Genomic DNA, 13000 nt, shown 5'->3' with positions numbered 1-13000 from the left:
TCAGCGCACGTTGCGCTACGCTCTGTCGGCTGGCTGCTGTTATCACACCGACACCAAGCGGACACTCACACACACAGCCAGCCGCTATAGAATGAGAGCGAGAACAAGAGAGGTGCTAGTCACGTGTGTGTTGCCGCTACACCCTATGTGTACATGCACTCACGCACACATTGGCCAGTGCGACGCTTAACAGTAACAGCAACTGAGCGCGTCAGCCAGTAACAGCGTCTGCAGTAGCAGCGGCACAATTAAGGAATATTGAGTCTTAACGGTGTAGCTGCAGCAGCAGCAGCAGCGGCGGCGGCGGCGGCAGTAGCAGCGGCAGCAACGGCAACAGTGCCAAATAACAACAGCAACAACATCAGCAGAGGCATACACATATGTATATGCATACAGATACTATATATATGTATATATATAATATTATATTGTATATGGCAGTGGGCTGGTTATAAAATAGCTCTACTCTCACATAAAATTTGTCATTCGGCGACAATTTCTAAGCACCCAAAGACGTTAAAGGCGTCCAGTGCCTGCCAGTCAGACCGACATACACAGCCTTCAATTCAATTCAGTTGACACGTAATCCTTGCTGGAACAGTTCAACTTTTCAAAGTGCGCGCGCTCAAGTCTCGTTTTTAAAATAATATTAATAATAACAATTTAGCTGCACAAATTCAAAATGCCGTTTGCAAGTGAGCAATTGCAAAGCGTGGCCAGTCAGCAGCTGTCCAAGGCGGAGACAATTAAGCTGCGTAACAAACACATTGGGTGCGTATTAAATCAAATATAATTACAATATTATTATGCAGGCGTATAGCTAACATCCTTACGTTGCTGCCTTACGTTATGTTATGTTAAGCAATACAATGCAATGCTATGCATATGCAACTGCACTTATGTTATGCGTACAATTAGTTGACCTTGCGTTAAACAATTTCGCTGTCAAGGTCAACTAACGGCATCCCCATGCAGCACACTCATCCGTTGTGTAGCTGCAGCCGTTGAGTTTTGCTTGTGTTCGCCTCTTCCGCCCCACAAAAACAACAACAACAATGGTGAATGGGCCAACAGACGAGTTCACATTTTTTACTGTTGCCAAACACTCGCGCCGCAAGTAGCGGTATTTATTTTTGGCCTTTATCGATTTACTGCTCAACAACAAGAGCCACAGCCAAAGCCGTCCAAATAGCACAAATCTTCATATAAGAACATAAACGATAATCTCAAGTCTTCTAGTACAGCTCGTCATATTCTACGTTGTTGTTTGTGGACCTAGGCCCCGGTTGTCCCCATCCAAAAGCCATATAGATAGATAGCTACAGACAATCCAGCTAAACACCTACATATATAAAACATACATTAACCTAACTCGATTTTGAATACATTTTTAAATATTTCTTATTTATTTTCTCATTCTTTTCTTTTCTGCACACCTGCGTAAAAATACTAACAAAATACCAAACAAAATGCAGTCAAGCCTGTAAGCTCTTCTATCGCTCGGATCCATTGAAGATCGTACGCGGCCAGGGTCAATATATGTTCGATGAGGAGGGCGTACGCTATCTGGACTGCATCAACAATGTGGCACATGGTAAGTGTTGATTCATTACATAACTATAACTATAACTATAACTATAACGGTAATTAGAAATGTGATTATGACCGCAAATAAGAATAGTTCATAAATTATATGTGTCTTAACAGAAAGTAGGCTAATTAAGCTTAAGCTCATGAGATCAGCATCTCAAATTAGCATATACTAAGAGTAATATTTTTTGGCCCCGGGATCGAGGCCCGATTAGCTGGGTTCAAAATCAAATAACCGCCAGTCACAATATAATGCAGTAAGCTGATATGTGCGAAATGCGTCTCAATGTATTCTGATAAAAAGTTTGACACCCCTGATGATGATGATGATTAGTGAGAGGGCATCAGCAAGTTCAAGGCTAGGCTCCCCAATCTGGCTTGTTGGCTGGCCAGACGCTGACGGCATGCTCAGGCCCCGATTGAGCAGCTTGTGTGTGTGATTTGATTCGAGTAGCTGGCGCAAAAAAAAAAAAAAAAAAAAAAACAAAAAAAAAAATTATTATACTGACTCAGCCTTATCACATACGTCGCTTGGGGCTGGGCTGGCCTGGGCCGGGGCCGGCCTATGTGTACTACGTAAGTTGTTGATGCTGCCCATTGATTTCGGGCCCCGGCACACGGTGAGCACGAGCAGCTGTTGCTGGGCCTGATTAGGTTGCTCTGCTGGTGGCACAAACACTAATAGAGCCACCCATAGACCTAACAATAACAATAACAATTACAATGCAAATCATCGTCATAAAAATAATACTTGCAGTAATATAAATAATCAATTCAATTAGGACTGACATTTGTGTGCAATTTATCAATTTGACAATTTGCGTATTGCAACAGTGTCGACCCACTGTGCCATTTTGCAGTGCACTGTTATCCCTTTTTGCTTTCGTAACGGAATTTTCCATTCAGAATGCAGATGCTTGCATTAGCAGCAGCGATCAGCTGTTACACTTATGTAAGGCAGCAGCCGCCGCTAGGTCAGGCATGCTGTTATGCTAGTGACGTAAGCGCGCCCTCTGACGACAGCCTCGTGTAACATTTAACATTTGGCCGTTGTGCGCAGTTTTCATTTTCACTATTGCAAATATTTATGCCATATAATAAATAGGAAAAAAATCATATGAAAAGAATACTACAAAAAACTACTAAGTGCAAAAAATTATAATATATTCAGCTGATAAGCTGCTAAATTGAGCGCAGCCAACTATGTACGTATGCATGTATGCAGGCATGTCCATACATACATACATATGTAGGCATGTATGTATGTACGTAAGAAATTAGCTCGCTACGCCTAGCATATTTTCCGATAAGGCCTACTATTGGGCAGAGATCGTTCATTATTAATAGCCCTAGACTATTTTGGTCCATTTTGCATATTTATATTTAAATTTGAATAGCACTTTTTTTCCCCGTTATCACCCATGCACAATCTGTTTATTTATAGTTCGAGTAGCAAATTGTTATTTAGTCGCTTTAAATAACAAATATTGAATTGTGTACACATTATTGTTTACCGTTTACGATATGCGTTTGGCATTATCAGGGCCAATCGATCGTACGATCAAAGTGCTTGAACGCAAGACCGAGGCTATTTCTGTGCACAAGCTATAAACGTGATTTCGACTACATTTGTCTTCGGTACAACAACAACAAAGACAACAACAGCGACAATAGAACAACAACTGAAGGCAGCGTAAGCGTATCAAGACAAATATTAACTAGTTTATTGTTAGACTTGATAACGTAGCGTGTTCTGTGCACGTGTTGCTATTGCTGACCATAACAGCAACAGCACCAACAACAGCAGCAATAGTCATAACAGCAGCAACAACAACAACAGCAGCAACGGCACTTTGTTATTGCTCATTACGAAACTTTGTGATTTCCTACGTCGCGTCTCGCCTCTCACGCGTTCCAATCGCCACGTTATTGTCTCGTGCTACTTTCCAAGCAGCAGCGTCGACTGCGGCGGCCACTATGACGAGCAGAGCGCGTAGTGTGCCGCTTATCTGCTGGACGACGTGACGGCCCAGCTGTGAAACTGGGTGGCTGCACTGGAATGAGCTGAACTACGTTGCGTTCCGTTGCGTTGCTTTGATTTGATTTGCTTTGCGTTCCGTTGCGTTGCCTTGTGGGGGCAGCAACATGTGAACGTCTCGTGCCGAGTGGAAATCTACGCGAGATAACAACAACAACTACGCACTTTGGCCGATTGGCCCGGCCCGGCCCGGCCCGGCTCGGCCAGCTAACGGGCTGTCTGTCATCTAGCCGTTTGTCGTCCATAGTCTACATTCAATATTTGTTCAAGCCTAACAAACTGAGCAATCAGCGGGCGGCCGTTGCGAGTGGAAAATTCTGCGCCGTTGTGTGATAATGGTGAAAAACACTTTTGACACATGCACATGCATGAGTGTGTGTGTGTGTGTGTGTGTGTGTCTGCATGTATGTATGTATGTATGTGTGCATGTTTGTCATTAGGAAAATGCGGTCAAGACTTGACAATTCGCTACACACGCCTACAAAATAGAACTGATTAGATAGATGGCTTAGTTTGTATATTTGTTTTTTTTTTTTTTTTTTTTTTTTTTTTTTATAATTATTGCTGATAGCTGTCAAGGCTCAACAATTATCTTCTTATTCTAAATTTTATTAAAAAAAAAAAATTGCCTTGCAAAATTGAAAACAACTTTTAAAATATCTGCTCTTAATTAAAAGTAATTAATTTACATTAAACAAGTTTTCAAATAATTCAACAATATTATAATATTGAAATCTTGTTACATTATACCTATAAATATTTATCTATATTGGGATTGCGAGTGTGTAGGACAGTGCTGCTGGGCTCTCGCAATCACAGACGCTCACTAACTATGCATTCAGTCGCCCGCTCGAATGTGCCTAAAAATAATCATTATTCATGGCATTCACGTGTGCCCAGCCAGCCAGCCTGCTATCCCCATCCATAGTGGCGCTTATCTGTCGAATCTGGCTTAGCGCAGCGTGGACTCAAAATGCAACCTGGCAGCTCCATAGCCCTTCATGGCTCGAAGCAAATCGGCCCCCAGCAGCCGATGCGGATGTCCGGTCCGTAGTCCCTTGTCCGTTGTCTATGATGATGCAATGCCATCCACTGATGTGCAGCATCAACTGCTCTAGGGCAGAGTAGCTCTTGGCAACTGTTCCTTTTCTGCCTTCTACTCCTGCTCTGGCTCTCCTCCAGCTAATCATCCTCCTTCTCTTTTTTTCATTTTGTACTCTCTCCTACAGCTTCTCCTCTTTCCATTATCCTTATATTTTTCCGCCTCCTGCTGCTTCCCCATATCTCTTTATCCTCGTATCTTTACTCTCTTCTCTTGTTCCTTCTCCTTATTATAATTTCTACTCTTCCTCATCATCATCGGCCTACAACTCCTCCTCTCTCCTCTAGTTTCTTCTTCTCGTTGTCCTCCTCCTTCTAAATTACCTCCTCCTTTCACATATTATCATTCTTATCTGTCTCCTTTTCTGCCTTCTACTCCTAATCCTCGTCATACTGCTCCTCCGCCTCATCTTCTCCTCCTCATTGCTCTTCCTTGTTCTCCTCTTAGAGCGCAAGCCGATTTAACTATAGATATCCCCACTATTACTGGGGCAATTGATCTAAGATCGAAGTCTTAATAGACTATTCCAATACAGATAGACTTTTCAAGTTCTTTCTAGAGTTAAGTACGGTCTCGGGGTAGACTCTTTAGGTAAAGCTTAAAGAACTGAACCATTGAGGTTATCTTGGAGCCAACTGACTGTTGTTACTTTCCGTAGAGAAGAGAGATTATGCTGGGGTCAGTGAACCAAGCTAACCGCTTCCAGTATTTCCACTTGGCACCGCTTCAAAGTGGTTCATAATCAGTCCAAACACATACACACATATATTATAATGAGATATTTCACGTCTGCTCTCACTTGCAGTGGGTCACTGTCATCCGGAGGTGGTGCGAGCGGGCGCCCTGCAGATGGCCACGATATCGACGAACAATCGCTTCCTGCACGACGAGCTGGTGCAGTGCGGCCGTACGCTGACCAGCAAGATGCCGCCATCGCTGTCCGTTTGCTTCTTCGTCAACTCCGGCTCGGAGGCGAACGACTTGGCCCTGCGCCTGGCACGCAACTACACGAAGCGTCAGGATGTGATCACACTGGACCAGTAAGACATCTCCCGTCCATTCCCAATATCGAATAGGGATTCACTCTCGCATTTGCTTGTCCTCCTGCAGCGCCTATCACGGCCACTTGCAGTCCGTCATGGAGATCTCGCCGTACAAGTTCAATCAGCCGGGCGGCGCCAAGAAGCCGGACTACGTGCACGTGGCTCCCTGCCCGGACATCTACGGCGGCCAGTTCACGGACAAGCTCTATCCCAATGCTGATCTCGGCGCGCTCTATGCCCAGCCCATTGCCGACATTTGCGAGCGCCAGCTGGCGAAGGGCCAGGGCGTGGCCGCCTTCATTGCGGAGAGCCTGCAGAGCTGCGGCGGACAGATCCTGCCGCCCGCCGGGTACTTCCAGGCCGCCTACCAGGCGGTGCGCCGTACCGGCGGCGTCTGCATCGCGGACGAGGTGCAGGTGGGCTTCGGGCGCGTGGGCAGCCACTACTGGGCGTTCGAGACGCAGGGCGTGGTGCCCGACATCGTGTGCGTGGCCAAGCCCATGGGCAATGGCCATCCGGTGGGCGCAGTGGTGACCACGCCCGAGATCGCCCAGGCCTTCCACGACACGGGCATCGCCTACTTCAACACATACGGCGGCAATCCGGTCTCGTGCGCCATTGCCAACGCGGTGATGCGCATCATCGACGAGGAGCAGCTGCAGCAGAACGCCCAGCAGGTGGGCGAGTATCTGCTGCGCGAGTGCAGCCAGCTGAAGCAGGAGTTCGACTCCGTCGGCGATGTGCGCGGCATGGGCCTGTTCGTGGGCATCGAGCTGGTCAGCGACCGGGAGACGCGCTCGCCGGACACCCAGGCCGCCCACTGGCTGGTGAATCGCATGAAGCAGCTGCACAAGGTGCTCATCTCCAGCGACGGGCCCAACGAGAACGTCATCAAGCTAAAGCCGCCCATGTGCTTCAATCGCGAGAATGCCGACGAGTTTCTGCTCGCGTTCCGCGAATGCCTCACCACCCTGCGGCAGGAGCAGATGCAGGCGCGCGCCATGGAGGCGGCGACGGCCGCCGCGGCAGCGGATGCTGCTGCAAGCACCAACGGTGTCATTGCCACAGCGGCCGAGACGCTGGCCAACAAGACGAAGCTGTTCGAGCGGCAGGATCGCCTGATCAAGTCTGTCTGAGTGGGGCATGCTCCAGCCTCAGCCTGCGCCCTTACCCCAGCTCCAGCTCCTGCTCCAGCTCCAGCTCCAGCTCCTGCTCCAGCTCCAGCTCCAGCTCCTGCTCCTGCTCTTTCTCCTACTCCTTAGTTAGTTGCACAAAGATAATCATATATATATATATATGTATATATATATATATGTTTACCGTTATATAAATATGTACATCTATTTTTTTTTTACTAGCTGTAGCTTGTTAGGAATATCTCGATATATATTTAAATATTATATTTTATATTCTATTTTTTTTTTATCATTTTTTTTTTATCCAAGCGAATTATACTTCTAGTATCTAGAAATGTAGCCACAAATATATACAATAATAGTGTTATATGCTTCTTCTTATTACTATGATTATTATTATTATATATATATATTTTTTTATAGATTGTATACATATTTACAAATATATTTTAATATACTTACATACATAAAAAAAAAACAAACAAACGAATTATTTTTTTTATTTTATTCAACATTTTTGATGACAATAAAAAATATGTATACATACATATATTTACATAGATATATACATATATTTTTTATAGACTCACTCGCAGAAATTCCCATATTTTATAGCTTTAAGCTTCGCTGATTTATTCAATAAATCTGTTGCTGTTCCTGCTAATCGAACGTGTATTATTGTGTGTGTGTGTGTGTGTGTGTGTGTTGGCTGTTTTTGTATTGGTGTTGGAAACACGTAGTCAGCTTTCTTTTACAGTAAAAGCTTATCTGAAAAAAGCTGCGCTTAACGAACAAGCAAAGTTCAAGGAGAAGGATGATTGAAATAGGAAGAAAGAGTGTGAGAGAGAGAGAGAGAGAGAGAGAGATAGAGAGAGACGTGAAAAATAGTGAAAAAGATATATGTATAGAGAAAAAGAATGTAAGATTTTTAAATAGATATAACAAACTATAAACTGATTTCCCATTTAAAATGGGCTCAAGGTATAAAGATATATATGTAAGGAAAGAAAACCTCTAGAGGAAGCGAAATAAAAAAGAAAGATCAGAAAACAAAAACAAAATAAAAGTATGGAAAGAGAGACACGTAGCGACGGACAAAGACAGCGAAATGTAAAAGGAGAGAGATAGAAATAAAAATCGAAGAAAATAGTGACAGAGAAAAGACAAGAGAAAATGGAATAGAACAAGAGATGAAAGAGCAAGGGAATAAGGGTGAGAAGAAGAACAGAAATAACGATAATGAAGAGAAGGAGAGATATAGATAAGAAGAGGGACAGAGAAAGTGAGAGGAAGAGCGAAAGGGAGGCAGAGAGAGAGAGAGAGAGAGAAAGAGAGAGAGAGAGAGAGATAGAGAGAGATAGCAAGGACACTTCAACCGAAAGGTAAGTGAAACGATGCCTCATTCGTAATCTTCATCTCGGCCCATGACATTTTTTACTTACCATCAAATCAACTCAAATTCCATTGCAAATGTTAACAACAATAAAAAATAAAACTACAAAAGAATTTATGTGTTTTTTTTTTTTTTTTGCTTTTAGTTTTAGTTTTTTTTTGTTTTTTATTTGAGTGTTATTTTTTTTTTGCATTTCATTTTTCGTTTCATTGTTTAAAAATGTGTTTCGCTTCCTCGATCTTCGTTTCTCTTTTGCCCATCTATTTTGTTTACTTTAGTTTTTCTCTTGGTTTTCTCCGTGTGTGTTTGTAATATAGCGAATGCGCCATATACATACGTACATACATGTATAAAGATTGTGTGTATATGTATATGTATGTAGCATATATTGCATATTCAATAAGTTCATAATAATAATGCGCAATTTCTAACTGTCTCAGCCATTTTCCAATTTCCATTGAAAACTATTAAAATTCGAAAAAAAAAACACTTTTCATTTCTGCCTAGTTTATGTTGTTATTATTATATTAACACGGTTTAAAATCATATATATATATAATGTATATATATAATGTATATATATATATATATATATATCTGATATTTTATGTTATGTATATATATAATTTAATTTAATTTAATTTCTTTTTTTAAATGGTCTTCTCGGTTTTCTGTTTTATTGTTGTATGTTTAAATATATATAAAATAAGCATTTTTCATATATTTTTCTCTTGCATTTCTCTTTTTTATTTTTATTTTTAAATTTAATTTTTAAGTTTAATTTTAATATTAATGTATATTTAGTTAGTCATATTTTGGAATATATATATATATATATATATATTTCGGGGATTGTGTTTACAATTTGTTGCTATTTTCAAATGAGAATTATTTGTAAATTTAAAATATTTTTTTATATATATATATTTTTTTTAGTTTTTGTTTTTAGCGTTGCATTTTTTTGGCAGAGTTTTTTTGTCGTACGATTTTCATAAATTTCATTATATCAGTGTGTGTAAAACGGATAGATAGCTGGAGCTAGTGTGTGCGAAAGAAACAGAGAGAGAGAGAGGGAGAGAGAGATAGAGAGAGAGAGAGAGGGAAAGAGATAGTGATATATGTATATATGTATATCAGTGGAGCTAACGGCACACTGGGCCAACGGGAAACGGGAAACGGGAAACACATAAGGGCTGTAAAGGGGGCGTGTCGCGTGTAAAAGATATTGCGGATTATTTACTCTACTTGAGGCTCAGACATATTTACAGCGGTGTAAAAGATGCGCCAAATGCGCATTTATTTATTGTTTAAATACATATTTAATTAAGTTTTTCACTTTGTTCTTGTTTTTTTATTTATTTTTTTTTCTTTTTTTGGTTGCTTTTCGTAACGTGTTTTTTTTTTTTTTTTTGTCTCTGTTTATTAGTTATTGTTGGTTTAGTTTGAAATTTTTAATTGTTTAGTTTAAAAAAAAGAACACTTTTTTCTCTCTTTAGCGTTTCTACTTGATTTTGTGTGTGTGTGTGTGTGTGTTTTTTTTTTATTTTTTAAGTCGAGTTTTATTTTGTTTTTTTGTTTTTTATTCGAATAAAACGCTAAAATATGCAATGTAAATATGTATATATATGTATATATATATATGCGTTTGTGTATGTATATTTATTATGTATGCAGATATATACAAATACGTATCAATGTTTATGTATGTATATATATATATGTATATATATATATAAATTTTTATTTTTATTTTTTTTTTTGTTTTGTATATAATAGATTTCTTATTATATATATAATAAGAAATTATTTTTAATTTAATTTAGCAAGCTTTTACATATATTATTATATACAGTTCCGTTCCTAAAAATCAATCAAGCGATATATATTTCCCGCCTGGTTAACTGTACAATGCAACAAATTCAAATTTGGGGCTCTTACGTCCTGAAGCTGGGAACTCAACAAAAACATATGTATATGTAAATCAATAGCTGACGTCGGATAGAATCCATTGGAGAATTCTACTTCAATCAATGGTAAATATTTCAATCTTAATATTCGTGTTGAATTGTTTTAACAAATAAAATCGATTTTAATAACCGCAGCTGTATATATATAATATATATTCACATATGTGAATTTTCTGTAAAATTTTGTTTTTAGTTTACATTTTTTATTTTTATTTTTTTTTTTTATTTATTTTAAGTAAATAATATTGGCATTGAGCCCCAGTCGCGCATAGTTGGACAGATACGCTTGACAATATACATATATACATACATATATACATACATATACATGTGCTATATATGTATATACATATATGGGGCATGTATGTATGCTTGTATGTATGTATATAAATATATACAATGCCAAAAGTTTCATTTAATTTCTGACAAAAAAAAAAATAGTATTTCTAGTATATGTATACATATATGTATATGTATATGTGTATGTGTATGTGTATGCCTATGTTGCCTAATATATACATATATATCTATATATATGTATGTATATGCGCAGAGCTCTACAACTGTTATCATAAGTATTTAAAGTATGAGGTAATGTTTTTTTTTATATCATCTTAACTACGATGGCCGCCAGACAGACAGACAGACAGACAGATATATGTCTATGAGAATATCTATACATATACATGTACGTAGTATATACATACCTACATATGTAAATATGTATGTCGTCCTGTTGATCTGATTAATTGCATGCGGCCTAAATATATATTTGTATATATAAATATGTATGTATGTATGTATATATATGTATGTGTATGTATGTGCATATGTAGGCAATGTCTGTTTGAATGACTGTATATGTACATAGAGTCTATATATTTATGTATGTATGTATGAGCGCTGCTAGCTCATATTTATGTCTGCAAGTACATACATACATATGTATGTATATCTCAATATATGTACACACATACATACATACATATATCATACATATTTCTGTGAATGCCATATCTATTTAAATGTTAGTTTGTTTGTATATATGTACAAGTATGTATGTATACATTTTTTTAAGCGGAATCTGTTTGAAGCCAAGCACAAGGCATATACATATATATATATATATATACATATATATATATATATTTATATACATATATATATATATATATTTATATGTATATATATATATTTATATGTATTTGTATGTACATACATATATGTATATATATATATATATATCTTGCTAAGTTTTTGTTTCTTCAATTTAACATTTCATTATTTAAGGTTGACGTGGCTGCCCATGTAAATAAACAAAGTGAACTCTCTCTATGTATGCGTGTGTGTGTGTGTGTATTTGTGAATTTCGACTATTCTGTATACATTTATATGTATGCATATATATACAATCGATGTCTATGGTCTGTTTACTTTTACGGCTACAATCGCAACGTATTTCCGCTCTTTTAAGAAATTATTCAAGTAGATTTAGCTATACATATAAACATATATATATATATTGTTATAGAATATTACAATGAATGTTGGAGTTAATAAACTGTTCGTTGGTGTTTGAGCGCCGATTGGCAGGCGGGTTATATGGCAGCATTATTATTAATTTTGTTCATTTGGATATTTCGGTAAATGCATGCTGAAGACAGCAAACGAAAATGGAAATGGAGAAAATGGCGAACGCTCAAAAGTATGCTATAAAAAATGTCACTGAAGTGAACGCATGAGAAGGGTTAGCATTAGTATGTGTGCCCAAGAATATACCTGTACATACACATATATGTATGTATGTAGAAATATATATATACATATATAATTTTTGGTTTATCTTTGATCATATTGTTTAAGGAATTGTGTAAAATATCGGAAAAGTTGCGATCGTAAATATGTATGATGGCTATGGTGGTGTGTGCGTGTGTGTGTGTGTGGCCTGTTTATTGATTATACTATATCTGTGTGTGTTTGCATATAATGTACAATAATTGAATATTCTATATATATGTATAAATATATATATTGAATAAGCGCTCTTACTAATTCTGCTTAATTGTTTTAGCTTAATGTTTTTTCATGGAAAAAAGTCAACTATATGTATATACATATATATAACTAGATGTAAATAAATAGTTGTCTGTATATATGTATGTATGTATGTATATGTTTCATGTCTTTTGCATTTGATGTTTTTAAAAACTGTTTTTTTTTTCGCTGAAGTTTGTTTCATTTCTTTTTTTTTTTACATTTTACAGTTAGCATGTAAATTGATGTATATATATGTATATATATTTATATATATTCATTTTCATTTTCGATTGCGCTTGTATAAAACTGTTTACTAAAAATTTACAATTTTCGCGATTGCTTACAGAATTCACTAGATTTTTTTATTTTCATTTTCTTTTTCATCTTTCTTTTTTATCTTTTTTTTTTCATATATTGTATATATTTGTATATATATGTATATATAAGTTGTATGCATGCACGAATTCAAGTATGTATATATATATATATATGCATATGTATACTATATTTCATATACATATATTATATGTACGCATATAAAAACACAAAAAGAGTTACAATATTTATATATAAGAGGAGCGCTAAATGCGCTGCACGAGTCATCTAATTACTATTTCATATTTACAGGGTATTTCGCATTACATACAGCAGCAGCAGCAGCGTTAGCGGCAGCGGCAGTGCGCCGTTGTAGCTT

General features: G+C 37.8%; 1 protein-coding gene across 1 annotated transcript; it reads left to right on the top strand.

The window, feature by feature from the left end:
• Positions 1 to 276: 276 nt before the first annotated feature.
• Positions 277 to 7291, top strand: LOC115564759 (alanine--glyoxylate aminotransferase 2-like). The gene is made up of 4 exons (XM_030389446.2): positions 277 to 771; positions 1476 to 1594; positions 5536 to 5770; positions 5841 to 7291. The coding sequence occupies exons 1-4, from the start codon at positions 683 to 685 to the stop codon at positions 6907 to 6909; spliced, it is 1512 nt and encodes a 503-aa protein (XP_030245306.1). The 5' UTR covers positions 277 to 682; the 3' UTR covers positions 6910 to 7291.
• Positions 7292 to 13000: the final 5709 nt, after the last annotated feature.

The sequence above is a fragment of the Drosophila navojoa genome, chromosome X (genome assembly GCF_054131105.1).
Source record: "Drosophila navojoa isolate 15081-1374.11 chromosome X, UAZ_NAV_1.0, whole genome shotgun sequence".
NCBI classification, from domain to species: Eukaryota; Metazoa; Arthropoda; class Insecta; order Diptera; family Drosophilidae; genus Drosophila; species Drosophila navojoa.
Note: the sequence above shows the minus strand (reverse complement) of the source record. Positions and strands in the feature narration are given on the sequence as shown.

What these genes read in the sequence shown, in the direction of transcription:
- LOC115564759 (XM_030389446.2), top strand. Translation starts at nt 683, where the DNA reads ATGCCGTTTGCAAGTGAGCAATTGCAAAGCGTGGCCAGTCAGCAGCTG. An exon ending in CATCAACAATGTGGCACATG is followed by an intron (nt 1,595 to 5,535) that starts GTAAGTGTTGAT and finishes TCTCACTTGCAG; the next exon opens with TGGGTCACTGTCATCCGGAG. An exon ending in GATGTGATCACACTGGACCA is followed by an intron (nt 5,771 to 5,840) that starts GTAAGACATCTC and finishes GTCCTCCTGCAG; the next exon opens with CGCCTATCACGGCCACTTGC.